The sequence below is a fragment of the Octopus bimaculoides genome, chromosome 26 (genome assembly GCF_001194135.2).
Source record: "Octopus bimaculoides isolate UCB-OBI-ISO-001 chromosome 26, ASM119413v2, whole genome shotgun sequence".
NCBI classification, from domain to species: domain Eukaryota; kingdom Metazoa; phylum Mollusca; class Cephalopoda; order Octopoda; family Octopodidae; genus Octopus; species Octopus bimaculoides.
The window spans coordinates 16,790,930-16,805,463 of record NC_069006.1 but is presented as its reverse complement, the minus strand read 5'-3'; the positions used below and the strand labels follow the sequence as shown (position 1 = coordinate 16,805,463).

The 14,534-nt window shown below is 38.1% G+C and overlaps 1 protein-coding gene across 3 annotated transcripts in view; it reads left to right on the top strand.

The window, feature by feature from the left end:
• Positions 1-37: 37 nt before the first annotated feature.
• LOC106883030 (unconventional myosin-XVIIIa) overlaps positions 38-14,534 on the top strand; it is a 237,634-nt gene continuing 223,137 nt past the window's right edge. For 2 of the 3 annotated variants that reach the window (XM_014933888.2, XM_052976956.1), the window contains exons 1-8: positions 1,387-1,489; positions 3,414-3,496; positions 5,110-5,312; positions 5,497-5,756; positions 7,074-7,278; positions 10,632-11,091; positions 12,554-12,723; positions 14,117-14,269. In XM_014933888.2, the coding sequence (XP_014789374.2) occupies positions 3,454-3,496; positions 5,110-5,312; positions 5,497-5,756; positions 7,074-7,278; positions 10,632-11,091; positions 12,554-12,723; positions 14,117-14,269 (1,494 nt within the window). In that variant the 5' untranslated portion in view covers positions 1,387-1,489; positions 3,414-3,453. Of the gene's footprint in view, positions 215-1,386; positions 1,490-3,413; positions 3,497-5,109; positions 5,313-5,496; positions 5,757-7,073; positions 7,279-10,631; positions 11,092-12,553; positions 12,724-14,116; positions 14,270-14,534 lie in introns of those variants that run through there. The other variant, XM_052976955.1, reaches the window with a different exon arrangement.

Sequence of the window (14,534 nt, the reverse complement as noted above, 5' to 3'; positions counted from 1 at the left end):
TCTCCCCTAGAAAAATGCTTTTTTCTGAAAAAGTTTATTTGGATTCCCAGGTTTTACATGTCGGAATAAACTTTTTCAGAGAACTGCATTTTTGTAGGGGAAGTGCGAATCTGCATTAGCCTCATCCCCAAAAATCTCGTGATTTTAGTGGGTGCATCGGCTTTTCCATCATCCTCAAAAATTTCAAGGACACGAAAACCGACGTACATGACAGGTATGTAGAACATATTTCTCTACTTTCTCTGCTTATTAGAAAAAAGTCATTGAAATTGTTGCACGCGCACACACAAACACAAAAATTCTCCAGGCATTTGGCTATTGTTTTTAGCATATCGACGTTTACTGTTTCAGTTAGTTTGGAGTTTTTCATAGAAAATTTGAGAAATTAGAAAAGAATTTTCCCATATTCTCAATATCCGTATTTTTCCACGTACACTGAAAAACAAAATTTTAATTTTGAAAAAGTTCAGCCGTAAATATGCAATTATTATTCTCTGTCTCTCTTCCCCCATTCACTCAGAAATTAGTTTGGGCGTGAATGATTTTTGGGTCTTTTCCCCCTAAAATGCTGGTATAAAGCTGAAAATATTTAGTCGAGAATTAATCCATTTATTTGACAGCAAAGAGGTAAGTAGTACATTGTCGGTGAATTTTACCTGTCTACATATACATACACGCTATCATATACATACACACACACTACGACTTTAATTAACACTCTGGAAAATGCACGTCTGTAAAATGTTGGGAGTGGGTAAAATTTCCGAGGGTTCCATTCCATCACACCTCGTTTTCCGGACCCCCAAAAAGGGTTTTGTGACATATTAGGTCACCGGAATTCATTCAACAAAAAAAAAAAGAAAAGAAAAGAATTTCCAATGATTCCGGGATGAGGAGGGGGCGGTTTTTACCCCCACCCCTTCCTTTTTTTCCGAACAAAAATAAGGGGTTTGCAGTATATTAGGAGGTCAGGGTACTTGATTCCACGCAAAAAAAATCCGCGTTTTTTTTTTTTCTTGGTAAAAATCTTGCGGGTAAAAAGGGATCAAAATTTACCCAGGCAAAATACGACGAAGCATTTTTTCGAGCATACTAACGATTCTGAGTGAGTTACAGGCAGAGGAAGAAAGAGATAAGAAGAGAGCGGGAGGGGAAGTGTCGGTGATGGAAGTCGAAAGAAAAGGAAAAGAGAAAACGAGAAAGAGGAGTTGGTGAGAGTAAAATGGAGAGTGAGAAGAGAGTGAAACAGGCAATGAGAAAGGAAAGTAGAGAGAAGGTGTATGCGCGCGTGCGTGCGAGAGTGAGATGAAGAGAGATAGAGAGAGGGGGAGGTAAATGTCGTGTATTGAAAATAGAAAGAGAGTAAAGCAAAATGAGAGTGAATTTAGGTGGGTAAGAGAAGAGAGGAAGACAGTGTAATAGAGAGAGAAAGAGAGGGAGTGTGTGGGCAATCGAAGGCAAATGGCGAGGAAATTTGCAGACGACCACTGTAAGTTCGTAGTATTTATATAAATATTTACTTATGTTTTAATAAATGTATCTTTGGAAAAGCCACGTGAATAAGAGTTAATTTTAATTCCTATTCTTCTATGTATGTGTGTATATATATTATGATATCTAGGCCTGTTACTGTGTGTAAAAGCTACACACTTTAATGGGATTCTAAAGTCAAAATATTTCAATGAATAGTAATAGCCCTAGATATTATAAGGTATTTCATATATGCAGGAAAAAATTAGATACTTTGTATTAATTTTTTCCTTAATTGGTTTACACGCTGGCTACTCGATAAAATATACGTGTATATATATATATATATATATATATATATACACACACACACACACACACACACACACACACACACACATATATGTATATATATGTAGCCTAGGGCCAACCAAAGCCTTGTGAGTGGATTTGGTAGACGGAAACTGAAAGAAGCCCGTCGTATATATGTATATATATATATGTATGTGTGTGTATATGTTTGTGTGTCTGTGTTTGTCACCCCCCCACCAAACATCGCTTGACAACCGATGCTGGTGTGTTTGCGTCCCCGTAACTTAGCGGTTCGGCAAAAAAGACTGATAGAATAAGTACTAGGCTTACAAAGAATAAGTCCTGGGGTCGATTTGCTCGACTAAAAGGCGGTGCTCCAGCATGGCCACAGTCAAATGACTGAAACAAGTAAAAGAGGAAAAGAGTATATATATATATACATATATGATGGACTTCTTTCAGTTTCCGTTTACCAAATCCACTCACAAGACTTTGGTTGGCCCAAGGCTATATAGTAGAAGAAGACACTTGCCTAAGGTGCCACGCAGTGGGACTGAACGCGGAACCATGCTTCTTACCACACAGCCACTCCTGCGCATATAATATGTTTCTTTTGAATTTATTTCAAGTTTTCCCTTTTGCAATATTGAAGTCAGTCACTAACAAAGTTGCAAGACTGTTTTGTTTAAATGAAAACAGCTCTTAGTGTTTGTTCTTATCTGAATTGATTGATACATTGTAGTCCTAGGTGTGCATGTCATGAGAGAACAATGTTGCATTACTATTTTTTTATATGAGTGTACGTACATATATTCCATATGTATATGTGGTTGTGTGCATATGCTCACTCGGGATACTCAAATGGAGAATCCTTGAACTATTTTTAAAATTTTCACTGGTTGCATCTGTTCTTTGTTGGAGAACTTAACTATTTCTGGAAGTTATTCCTCCTGACCTGAAGTGCCGGTCTTTAAAAAAAATAAACCCTTAGGTTTATTTTCGACTAAAAGTTGGTGCCTCCGCATGGCCACAGTTCAGTGACAGAAACAGGTAAAATGTACCATTATTAGCATAATCTGAAAAAAATCAGAGATGAATTGGTTGGGATGGCTGCTTTTGATACCCTATAAGCCTTAGGAATTATAACCGTGTGATCCCTACTATTTCTGGTCAAAGTAAAGCGTTTGACCCTGAGCTCAAAAACGAAAAAAAATTAGTGTAATAGATGTAAAACAAAGTGTCACTGCATAAATGTTTGTTATGAATTTGAAATTTATATTGCTCAGCTATGTGAACGAGTAAATTTTCAAATGTTTTCAATATTGTGGTACCTCTTCTGCCACATGAAATCATATATGTCGGAAACAAATCTGAGGATACACCATAAAGCTGACGGAACTTTCGTTTGGCTGTTGTTTTTGCTGCTCTAGCGGCTACCCGCCTGTGCTGGTGCAGGAACTGACAGCATCACAAATTATCTCTAATACTGTAGTGTGCTCTATTAAAGGCATCCAGGTGGTAGTGTTAAACTGGAGGATGGTGATGATAGTAGTGATGATGGTGGTGAATCTGATGTCAGTGACGATAATGACAATGATGATATCTTAATATTTCACTCAATTTCTGTGCAGAGATCAGTCAGGATATTATAGTACAGTGAGCTGTGACCATATGGACCTTAAGAAAATTGTCACTCGATCTTGGAAGAAAACAGGTAAGTCTGTAATACTTCCTCCCTTGACTAGGCATTAAACAAAAAGAAAAATTAAGTTAGTTACTCTTTTACTCTTTTACTTGTTTCAGTCATTTGACTGTGGCCATGCTGGAGCACCGCCTTTAGTCGAGACCCCCAGGACTTATTCTTTGTAAGCCTGGTACTTATTCTATCAGTCTCTTTTGCTGAACCGCTAAGATACAGGGACGTAAACACACCATCGGTTGTCAAGTGATGTTGGGGGGGGGGACAAACACACACACACACACATATATATATATATATACATATATACGACGGGCTTCTTTCAGTTTCCGTCTACCAAATCCACTCACAAGGCTTTGGTCGGCCCGAGGCTATAGTAGAAGACACTTGCCTAAGATGCCACGCAGTGGGACTGAACCCGGAACCATGTGGTTGGTAAGCAAGCTACTTACCACACAGCCACTCCTACGCCTAGTTCCAGATTTATGTTAATTAATATTAATACTTAAGTGTTTAAAGAAAAAATAAAAACACTTTTATATCACAAACTACAGCCTGAAGGTTTATTTCATCACAGTGAGCGTCTGATGTTGCATGAAAATATTCTTTGTTTTCCTAATCTAACTTTAATTAGTCAACAATAACATTCAGTATTGAAAAATAGATCTAATAAATCAATGTTCTATGTTAAAAAAGAAAGAGACCCTTTCACTTCCTCTAGATACAATATTTTAGAAGTTTCTCTAGATGCAATATTTTAAGGAGTAAATGTTTTCAGCTTCCTAATAAATGAAACGAGAGATTATAGAAACAGTTGATTCTAAACAGAGGCATGGATAGCCAGAGCAAGAGATGAGTGAATTAACAGACAAATTATTTATAGAATGAAAGTTGATCATCTGAGGAAAAGTAGTGGAAGAGAGAAAATTTAGAAACATAGAGAAAGGGAAAGAGAGAGCAAGAGTAGAGAAAGGAGGAGGGAGAGCAAGAGTAGAGAAAGAAGGAGGTGTAGGTAGAGGGAGAGAGAGAGGGGGGCTGAGTACTAATATAAACAGTAAAGAATTGCACTAAATACATTACAGCATTTGAGTGGAGGCGCAATGGCCCAGTGGTTAGGGCAGCAGACTCGCGGTCGGAGGATTGCGGTTTCGATTCCCAGACAGGGCGTTGTGAGTGTTTATTGAGCGAAAACACCTAAACTCCACGAGGCTCCGGCAGGGGACGGGGGTGGCGACCCTTGTTGTACTCTTTCGCCCCAACTTTCTCTCTTTCTTCCTCTTTCTTGAGTAACGCTGCGATGGACTGGCGTCCCGTCCAGCTGGGGGGAACACATACGCCATAGAAACCGGGAAACCGGGCCCATGAGCCTGGCTAGGCTTTGAAAGGTCAAAAGAAGAAAGAAGAAGACATTACAGCATTTAGTTACATTCTTTCTGTCATGTTTTAAGTTCAAATCAACATCACCTTTTTATCCTTCACCCTTTTTTGGGGATCCTATGGTCAATACAATAAACACCAGTCAGATACTGAGGTGGTGTTTAATATAAAATGACTAAACACCCCTCCCTTGTACTACCCTTGGACTAATCATTTTTATTATCTCTTTTTTTCTTCTTTCATGAAACAAGTCTTGAATAGTCCATATTTATTTGAAAACCTCAACAATGAGCTCCAGGAACAGATTCTTAATTTGCGTTCTGCTGCTGAAAAATCAAGGAAAAATGTGGCTTGGAGTGATGCTCCAACTGTCAAAAAGTCAAGGAAGGATGATAAAGGTTCTAAATTAAAACTGAGAAGACAATTATCCCTGAAAGGGTCTGAAGAAAAAGGGGTATGTTTGATGAAATATGTATTAATGTTGTTCCACCACCACTAACAACAACAATTATAACGGCACTACTACCTTCACATACAACCATTGTTCCCATCCCCATTATCACTAACACATCCTCCACCAACACCATCATTTATGTCACTAATTAACCGTCATCTCTGTTTGTCATTTACCAACCCAGATGATAGGAATGTCTTGGATCCAATGTGATAGCTGCTTAAAATGGAGATCTGTAACCAAACAGGAAGTTCATGGATGGTGTGATGATGACAAGAAGTGGATTTGCCAATTCAACAAAGATCAGGCAAAGAATAACTGCAATATCGAAGAAGATAATTTTGAATCCATTGAGAAAACTATGTGGAAAAAGGGAGTGGTGTTTGTATATCCATATTTAACCCCAGGAGATTTGGTAATGGCCATCATGGCAGGCTACTGTTGGTAAGGTTTAAAATGTATTATATATCATGCACACACACACACACACACATACACATTTATACACATTTGTGCTGGTGGCATGTAAAAAGCACTCTCTGAATGTGATCAATGCCAGGCCTGCCAGACTGGCTCCTGTGCTGGTGGCACATAAAAAGCACCCACTACACTCTTGGCATGGTTGGCGTTAGGACGGGCATCCAGCTGTAGAAACTCTGCCAGATCAGATTGGAGCCTGGTACAGCCATCTGGCTCTCCAGACCTCAGTCAAACCGTCCAACCCATGCCAGCATGGAAAACGGACGTTAGATGATGATGATGATATTTCATGTGTGACGTTTGTCTCACAATCCTGTTATCTGCTGGAGGGTGGTAGGGGTTGTGATGAAACAAGAGGCTAACAAATCTAGCTGCAACATGAAGGATGAACTGAGATCCAGATTATTATGCACTATAATGCACTATAAAATAAGAAATGGACTATATACCTGTTGTAATTTGGTTATCTATAGTCCGATGATATTTCGGAATTACAATTCCTTCTTCAGATCTTCTTGGCTGGAGTCTCTGCTATAAACTTCTGAAGAAGGAATTGTAATTCCGAAATATCATAGGACTATAGATAACCAAATTACAACAGGTATATAGTTCATTTCTTGTTTTATAGTGCATTGTTGTACCATTCTAAACTTTTATTCTTTACAAACAATACACAATGCTTCAAGCGAACTACAATACTCTCTTAATGAATTATATTAACAATAAAATAAAAAGTTTAAAATAAGGCTATAAACATCGTAAAAATTGTAAAATGTACTTTGTAAACAATGTGCTTCTTATTACTTTAGTGCAGATACTGGACAAAGCACTACTTCAAATTACTTAATAGTTCTTGCTTCTAAATAATCCATTTTCTACATTTGTTTACTGTTTCTATAGGTGTATCCAATTTTTGTGTTTGCTGTTTATCTATCTGTATTTGCAACATTTTGTGTACATTTGAGTGTGGATGTGTCTGTACAACTGGAGTACTTACTGATACTCAGAAGTTGACATTTATGTTTTTTGGAGTGGCACTCAAGTTTATCAAATTGGGGCACTCACATTCATTGAAATGGTGCTTTCTTTATTGAAGTGGTGTTCCTGTTCACCATTATGACAGACACTAGTTTATTGAACTGACTCATATTTATTGAAGTGGAACTTGAATTTATCAAAATGGGACTGAAGTTTATTGAAAAGACTTTTGTGAAGTGATAGCTGTGCTAGTTGATGGAGTGCAAGGATGAAAACTTTTCTTATTCTGGATAATTATTTCAGGTGGCCAGCTGTTGTAAGCTTTGATCCATTCTGTAACGGATACGTTGAGTACCAGGAAGAAGAGCAAAGAAAACACCAGGAAGTGGAAGAGATTGTTGTAGACAGTTACCATGTGGAGTTCTTGGGCACACCTCGCTCTCATGCTTGGATTTCAAGCAGCTGTATTGACTTGTTAGATAGCAACCCTCTATCACTAGTTTCAAAGGTAAGAAAAACAACAGTAACAACAATACAACAATAAGGAAGACATTTGAGTTATTTTCTTTAGCTCCCATAATTTTTTATTATTTATTCAAATTATATTGGCTCAAAATTATTTGTCATTTGTTTTCTCTAAGTAAAAGTCTTTGCTAAACTGATCAATGAAAGTTGAGTAGACTATGTCTGCAGTTGTTCATTTTTGTTTGCAAACAAAGATCAGACTTTTCTTATCTTACCATAATATTTATATGCCTTTCTTCTCTCTTCAGTAGAAAAAGAGAGGGGGTTAAGATTCAGGTTGGAAGATGTTCTTTTTATCTTTTTCCAGCCACTTTCTCTTTCAGTCTCCTCTTTTATTTCTATAAACTTCCAATGAAGGACTAGCATTTAAAAAGTCAAGACTCCATTTAAGTGTTAAGGTGACACAAAATTTGAAATTGTTGGATCACATGATGAAAGTCATGGAGAGGGTCATAACTGAACTAATTAGAGAGAGAGAGTTAGTCTAAATGAGATGCAGTTTGCTTTTGTGCCAAGGAGAAAGTACCATTAATGCTATATTTCTGGTAAGGCAGCTACAGGAGAAATACATAGCCAAAGACAAACTTCTGTACTTGGCTTTTGTTGGCATGGAGAAAGCTCTGATCCCTAATCTGGTGGTCAGTGTGGAAACTAGGGATAGACAAATGGTTGGTGAGAGCTGTACAAATCATGTACAGGGATGCTGTCAGCAAAGTGAGGGTTGGTAATGAGTATAGTGAAGAATTCAGAGTACAAGTAGGTGTTTAATCTTCAGCCCCCTCTTGTTCATCATAGTCCTCCTGGCAATAACAGAGGATTTCAAGACAGGTTGTCCCTGGAAGCTTCTATCTGACAACCTTGTTCTTATAGTTGAATCACTTCCAGAACTAGAGAAGTTTCAGGTGTGGAACCAAGGTCTAGAGTTGAAGGGCCTTATAGTTAACCTATCAAAAACCAAATTCTTAGCAAGTAGGAAGGCAAACAAATCACAAACCCCTTCAGGTAGATGGACCTGCTCAATCTGTAGGAAAGGCATAAGTAGAAATTCCATAAAATGTACCTGCTGTAAGCAATGGATACATGAGAGGTGCAGCAATACCAGAGGAAGGTTAACAGGGAAAATAGTTTCTATGTGTGGTAGAAAATAGACTTCATCAAATGCCAAGGGGGAAAGCTAGAAGTAGTTGATAGCTTCCATTATCTAGGTCACCAAGTCAGTAGTAGAAGTGGATGCTCAAAGAGCATAGCTGCTAGAATATGAATAGGTTGGGCAAAGTTCAGAGAGCTCCTACTTCTGTTGGTAACAAAGGGCCTTTCTCTCAGAGAGAAAGGCAGATTGTATGATGCCTGTGTGAGAACAGCCATGTTACATGGCAGTGGAACATAGGCTGTGACTACTGAGGGCATGCACAGGCTTGAAAGAAATGAAGCTAGTTTGCTTCGCTGGATGTGCAATGTCATTGGGCATGTTCGACAGTATAAGCGTCTTTAGAGAAAAAGCTGGGCATAAAAGGTATCAGATGTAATGTACAAGAGAGAGACAACTGTTGGTATGGTCATGTGATGCATATGGATGTAGACAGTTGTGTGAAGAAGTGCTGATGCTGATCTCTACCAGTGGAAGGAAGCTGTGGAAGAGGGAGACCAAGAAGACATGAGATGAGGTGGTGAAGCATGATCTTGAAATGTTGGGCCTCACGGAGGCAATGACTAGTGACCGAGACCTCTGGCGATATGCCATGCTTGAGAAGACCCATCAACCTAAGTGAAATCATAGTTGTGGTCAGTGGCATGTAAAAAGCACCTGAGTGCTGGGCTTCACGGAGGCAATGACAAAAGACCAAGACATTTAGCAATATACTATGAGAAGAAGACCTATCAAGCCATGTAAAATCTTAGGCATGGCAGATATTGGTGTCATGCAAACTGACACCCATGCCAGTAGCACGTAAAAACATCCATTGCACTCTGAGTGGTTGGCATTAGGAAGGGCATCCAGCCATAGAAGCCATACCAAATAAGACTAGTGTCTGATGCAGCCCCTCAGCCTACCAGCCTTGGTTAAACTGTCCAACTTATGCCAACATGGACAATAGATGCTAAATGGTGATGATGATGATGAAATTTTTTGTTCATTGGTTTTATAATATATATTTTAATGCTTACACTGACCTATTATTTGTGTACACACACACACACACACGTTATAGTTTCAGGGATGGTTATGTTTGCTTCTCAACCATGTTTTGTTATATTCTATATAATATTATATTTTGTTATATTTAAATTGAATAAAAACTTCTGAGGTTGATAAAATGAAGTACCAACAAAGTTGTAGGATTGATAGAATTGACTAAGTACCCCGTGTGCCATTCTTAGAAATCATTTTATTTTACATTATTTACATTTGACGGATATTTGTCCTCATCTTGTTTGTTGCTAACACAACATTTCGGCTGATATACCCTTCAGCCTTCATCAGGTATCTTGGGGAAATTTTGAACCTGGGTTCTCATTCCTAAGGTATTTTTCGATGTCGTCATCGTCGCTGCTGCCACCGCCCAGGTCACTGCCTGGAACCGAACTCAGAATCTTGGGTTTAGTAGCCCGCGCTCTTAATCACTACGCCAAGATGAGGACAAATATCCATCAAATGTAAATCATCATCATCATCATCATCGTTTAACGTCCGCTTTCCATGCTAGCATGGGTTGGACGATTTGACTGAGGACTGGTGAAACCGGATGGCAACACCAGCCTCCAATCTAATTTGGCAGAGTTTCTACAGCTGGATGCCCTTCCTAACGCCAACCACTCAGAGTGTAGTGGGTACTTTTACGTGTCACCCGCACGAAGGCCAGTCAGGCGGTTATGGCAACGGCCACGCTCGAAATGGTGTCTTTTATGTGCCACTCGCACAAAAGCCAGTCCAGGGGGCACTGGCAACGATCTCGCTCGAAAACCCTACGAAGGCCAGTCAGGCTACATAATTCCTCATCTCTTAAATATAGAACTGTGTCATTTTATTTTATCATATTTATATATACCTGTGACTTGTTATAAAAGCATTGGATTGGTTAAATTGCTAAAGTGTCTGCCAAAATGCCTTGCTTTATTTGCTCCAATTCTTCACATACTGAGGTCCACTGTGCTTTCAGTCTTCCATGTTCTACAAAACGAAACACTAGTACTGAAGTCAGTTCAATAGACAAATGATCCTGCATCTAAATTTCTCGTCTTGTGACTATATGAGCAAACAATATGTAATTTCTCTTCTTATATTTGTATTTATATTATATTTGTATTTATAACTTATTTTATTACATTGTCAAACAGAAGTATATGCCTAAAAATAAGGGTCGTAAAAGCATATTCAGAGGAAACAGTATTGAAGGGGCCCTGAAAGAGGCAGAGATCTTTCAGAAGTTGTCCAAGTCTGTCAGACTGAAAAGATGTGTCTTCAATCATACTGGAAGAGAACACAGTACCAAAATAGGCAAGAATAACATCAATAACAATAGAGTCATGACTTCAAGTGCCAGAAGAGGAGAACATAGTTTCTTTGATAAACCTGTATTGGAATTTAGTTGTGATAACCCCAAACTCTCCAGATTGACACAAGTGACAGCAACATCAACAACAGCAGCTGCAGTTACAGTGGCAGCAAAACTTCAGGACATAAGAGTACAAGAAGGCTATACCCATTGTAGTCACTCTCTTGATAAGAGGCAACATTTCTTTGATAGTGAAGAAAACATTGTCTCTGAATATATAGAGAGTAGTTCTGTTGGATCAGGTGAGTTGAACAAGGTGTGTGGTACTGGTGGTAATTGTGTTGTGGTGGTGTGTGTAGCTGTGTTGTGTGTAGTTGTGTTGTGTGTTGTGTGGTGGTAGTTGCCTCAGATCTTCCTTGAAGATGGTAGATTATGTCTTCTTAGGTCTCACTCTCTTCCTTTGTCTTTCTAGTGGTACCCATTGTATAATGTCTTGGGTATTCTTTCTTCTGGCAGTCAGAAAACATGACCTGCAAGTCTCACTCTTCCTTCTGCCACAGTCTCCTGCCGGCTGTTCATATTGGCTTTTCTCAGGATGCTATGGATGTTCTTGAGTATTCTGATTAGATACCATTGGAGGATGCATTCCACCTCTGAGTGATCTTGGCAGTTGTTTCCAAGTTTCTCTTCTGTAGACTGCTGTTGGCAGGACAGTGCTCTGGTAGAGCAAGATTTTCATTTGGCTGCTAATTGAAGTACTGACCCTGGTTTTATTCATTCGTGGGGACACTGCTGTTTCACATCTGATTTTGGAGTTGACATCTACTTTAGTATTCCCCTCTGTAGAAATAACGCTGCCCTGGTAGATGAAGTTGGTGATGTCTGTACATACACACATATATACATGTGTGTGTGTTTCTGTCTATCAGTCTCTCTGTTTGTCATATATATATATATATATATATATATAGGCATGACTGTGTGGCTTTGGGTTCAGTCTTAATGTGCAGCACTAAGTGTCTTTTACTATTCCCTTGCTGATGAAATCCTTGCAAGTAGATTTGGTAGATAGAAACTGAAAGAAGCCCATCACATATATATATATATATATATATATATATATATATTTATTTATATAAGGGCATTACTATACATGAATGCCTCACGCTAAGAGGGACGCTAAGGTCAAACTACCATAATAAACACATTTTTACCGAACGCAAGGAAATTATGGTAGTTTGACCTTAGAGTCCCTCTTAGCGTGAGGCATTCATGTATAGTAATGCCCTTATATAAATAAATATATTTTGGGGAATAAATGATGGATTTTTCCCTTATGAGGTTTTTTTCACGCTAGCTACTTGATAAATTCTTATAAAAGAATTCACTAGCAATGCACCTAGGTGTTGCCTGGGTGTTATGACCTGTAGCCACATTGTATTATTTGTTCCTTTCTTATGGGCAGAATCGGCACATGAGGAATATGATGCAAATAAGATTTCTTTATGAACATGTTTTACAGTCATTTTCTGATGAACAACTCTGCAGTTTCCGTCTACCAAGTTCAATCACAAGTCTGTGGTTGTCCTAGGGCTATAGTAGAAAACACTTGTCCAAGGTACATGCAGGGGGACAATGACGATGATATACATATATGATTATGATTATATATGTATGTGTGTGTGTGTGTCTGTCTGCTTGGTTGCCTACCTGTATAGCTACCTACCAAACTAAGTACCTACTTATCTATCAATCTATCTGTAGGCAGTTCTACGGTCTATGATGCATCTGTCTACCCAAAGACACCACAGGACCCGTGTAATGACCAGAACATCAAGGTGAATCAGAGTAATAGTACAACAGTAATGACTCCCTTTGCAAGGAACCCCACACTAAACATGAGCTTGGAAGAAAAACTTACACAAGATATAGAGGTAACTTCTGTTATCAGGTGATAAGGTCGCTCTTCTCTCCCCTCCCCCCACCTATTTTCTCTCTTTTTTCCTATTCAGCTGTCCCTCTGTTTTTCTTGTTGTTGTTATTGCTATTGTTGTTGCTGTTATTGGTGCAGCTGTTGATGTTGGTTTTGTTATTGTTTAACCCTTTAGCTTTTAAACTGGTCATATCTGGCCCAACCATTCTACTTGTTTTATATTTAAGCCACCCAGATCTGGCCTTTCACACCTACCCTATCATGTCATTCTAAAAATAAACAATCACATCATCAAAATCTTGAAGCTACAAAATAAATCTTTTCTACTCTAGGCACAAAGTACTCATTTCATCAATCCCCAAAAGGATGTAAGACAAAGTCAACCCGGTGGAATTTGAACTCAGAATGTAAGGATGGACAAAATGCCACTAAGCATTTTTCCCAGTGTGGTCATGATTCTGATGGTTTGCCACCTTAGGACTTGTTCCTATATTAAAATACTAAAGAGAAAAAGAAAACTGTTGTTTTTATTTGGCAGAATCATCAGAATATCAGGCAAAATACTGTATGGTGTTTTCCTGGCACTTCACATTCTGAGTTTGAATTCCACTGCATCAATAAAATAAAGTACCAGTCAAATACTAGCTTGATTTAACTGATTAATCTCACCTCTCAAATTTCTTATATTTATGTTACAAACAATCATTGTGATTCTGTTGTGTCTGGGGAGAGTCATTTTCTTATTGTGCCTTAAAATTTTTACACACTCACCGGTAAAATTTCCACTTATTTTTTTATTTTCCTAAAATTTTCGTTGCGTCTTGCAACCTTATCAATAGTCTTGACTGTCCATTAAGACAGGTTGCACGAAATCACATAAAAAATCTTGCAAACCAAATCCCAAAACGAAATTATTGTGATTATTATCTGTATAGGCAGGAAATCAACAGAATCAGAGCATCGGACAAATTTCCTAATAATATTTCTTCTGAATCATTATGTTCTCAGTTTGAATTTCATTTAGATAAACTTCGCCTTTTGTCCTTCAGGGGTCAATAAAATAAAGTACCAAGCAAGTACTGAGATTGTTGTAATCGATTAACCCTTTCGTTACCAACCTGGCTGAAACCGCCCCTGGCTCTGTAGTACAAATGTTTTTGTTTTCATAAGTTTTGAATTAAAATCTTCCACCAAACCTTAGTCACAATTTATGTTCCTAACATCAGCTTAATGATAACTTAAGTTATTTTACTAAATTCTTTTTTATATTTAAAATACTTGAAAGAAACACAAAACATTTCAAAATAAATACGGTATCAAAAGGGTTAAACCACCTCCCCTGAAAGTTCCTGGCCTTGTTCCTGTAATAGAAATAATTATTATTATCATTGTAGAATTACCACAGACATGAAGCAGATTTCACAGTGGATTTGAAACAGTTCCTGACTTCCAACAACATGCACCTTGAGGTTGCAATGTGGGAAAATATCACTATTGATACATACCAGTTCTACTGTGTGGTACTGGATGCAGGCGGTTATAGCACTGTAAGTAGATGTAAATCATGACTGTGGTGGGCATGTATGAAGGGTTGAGTATATATGCACCTGTTTTTGTGTATGCGAACATGAATATAGTGTGGATGTATGCATATGATTGTAAGTGTGCATATGCAGTGTATGCATGTCTTGTGTGTAGGTGTGTCTATATACTTGTATTTGTGTGTGAGTGTATATATATGTATATGAGTGTGTATGTGTGTGTGTATATGTATATATATATATATATATATATATATATATATATATATAT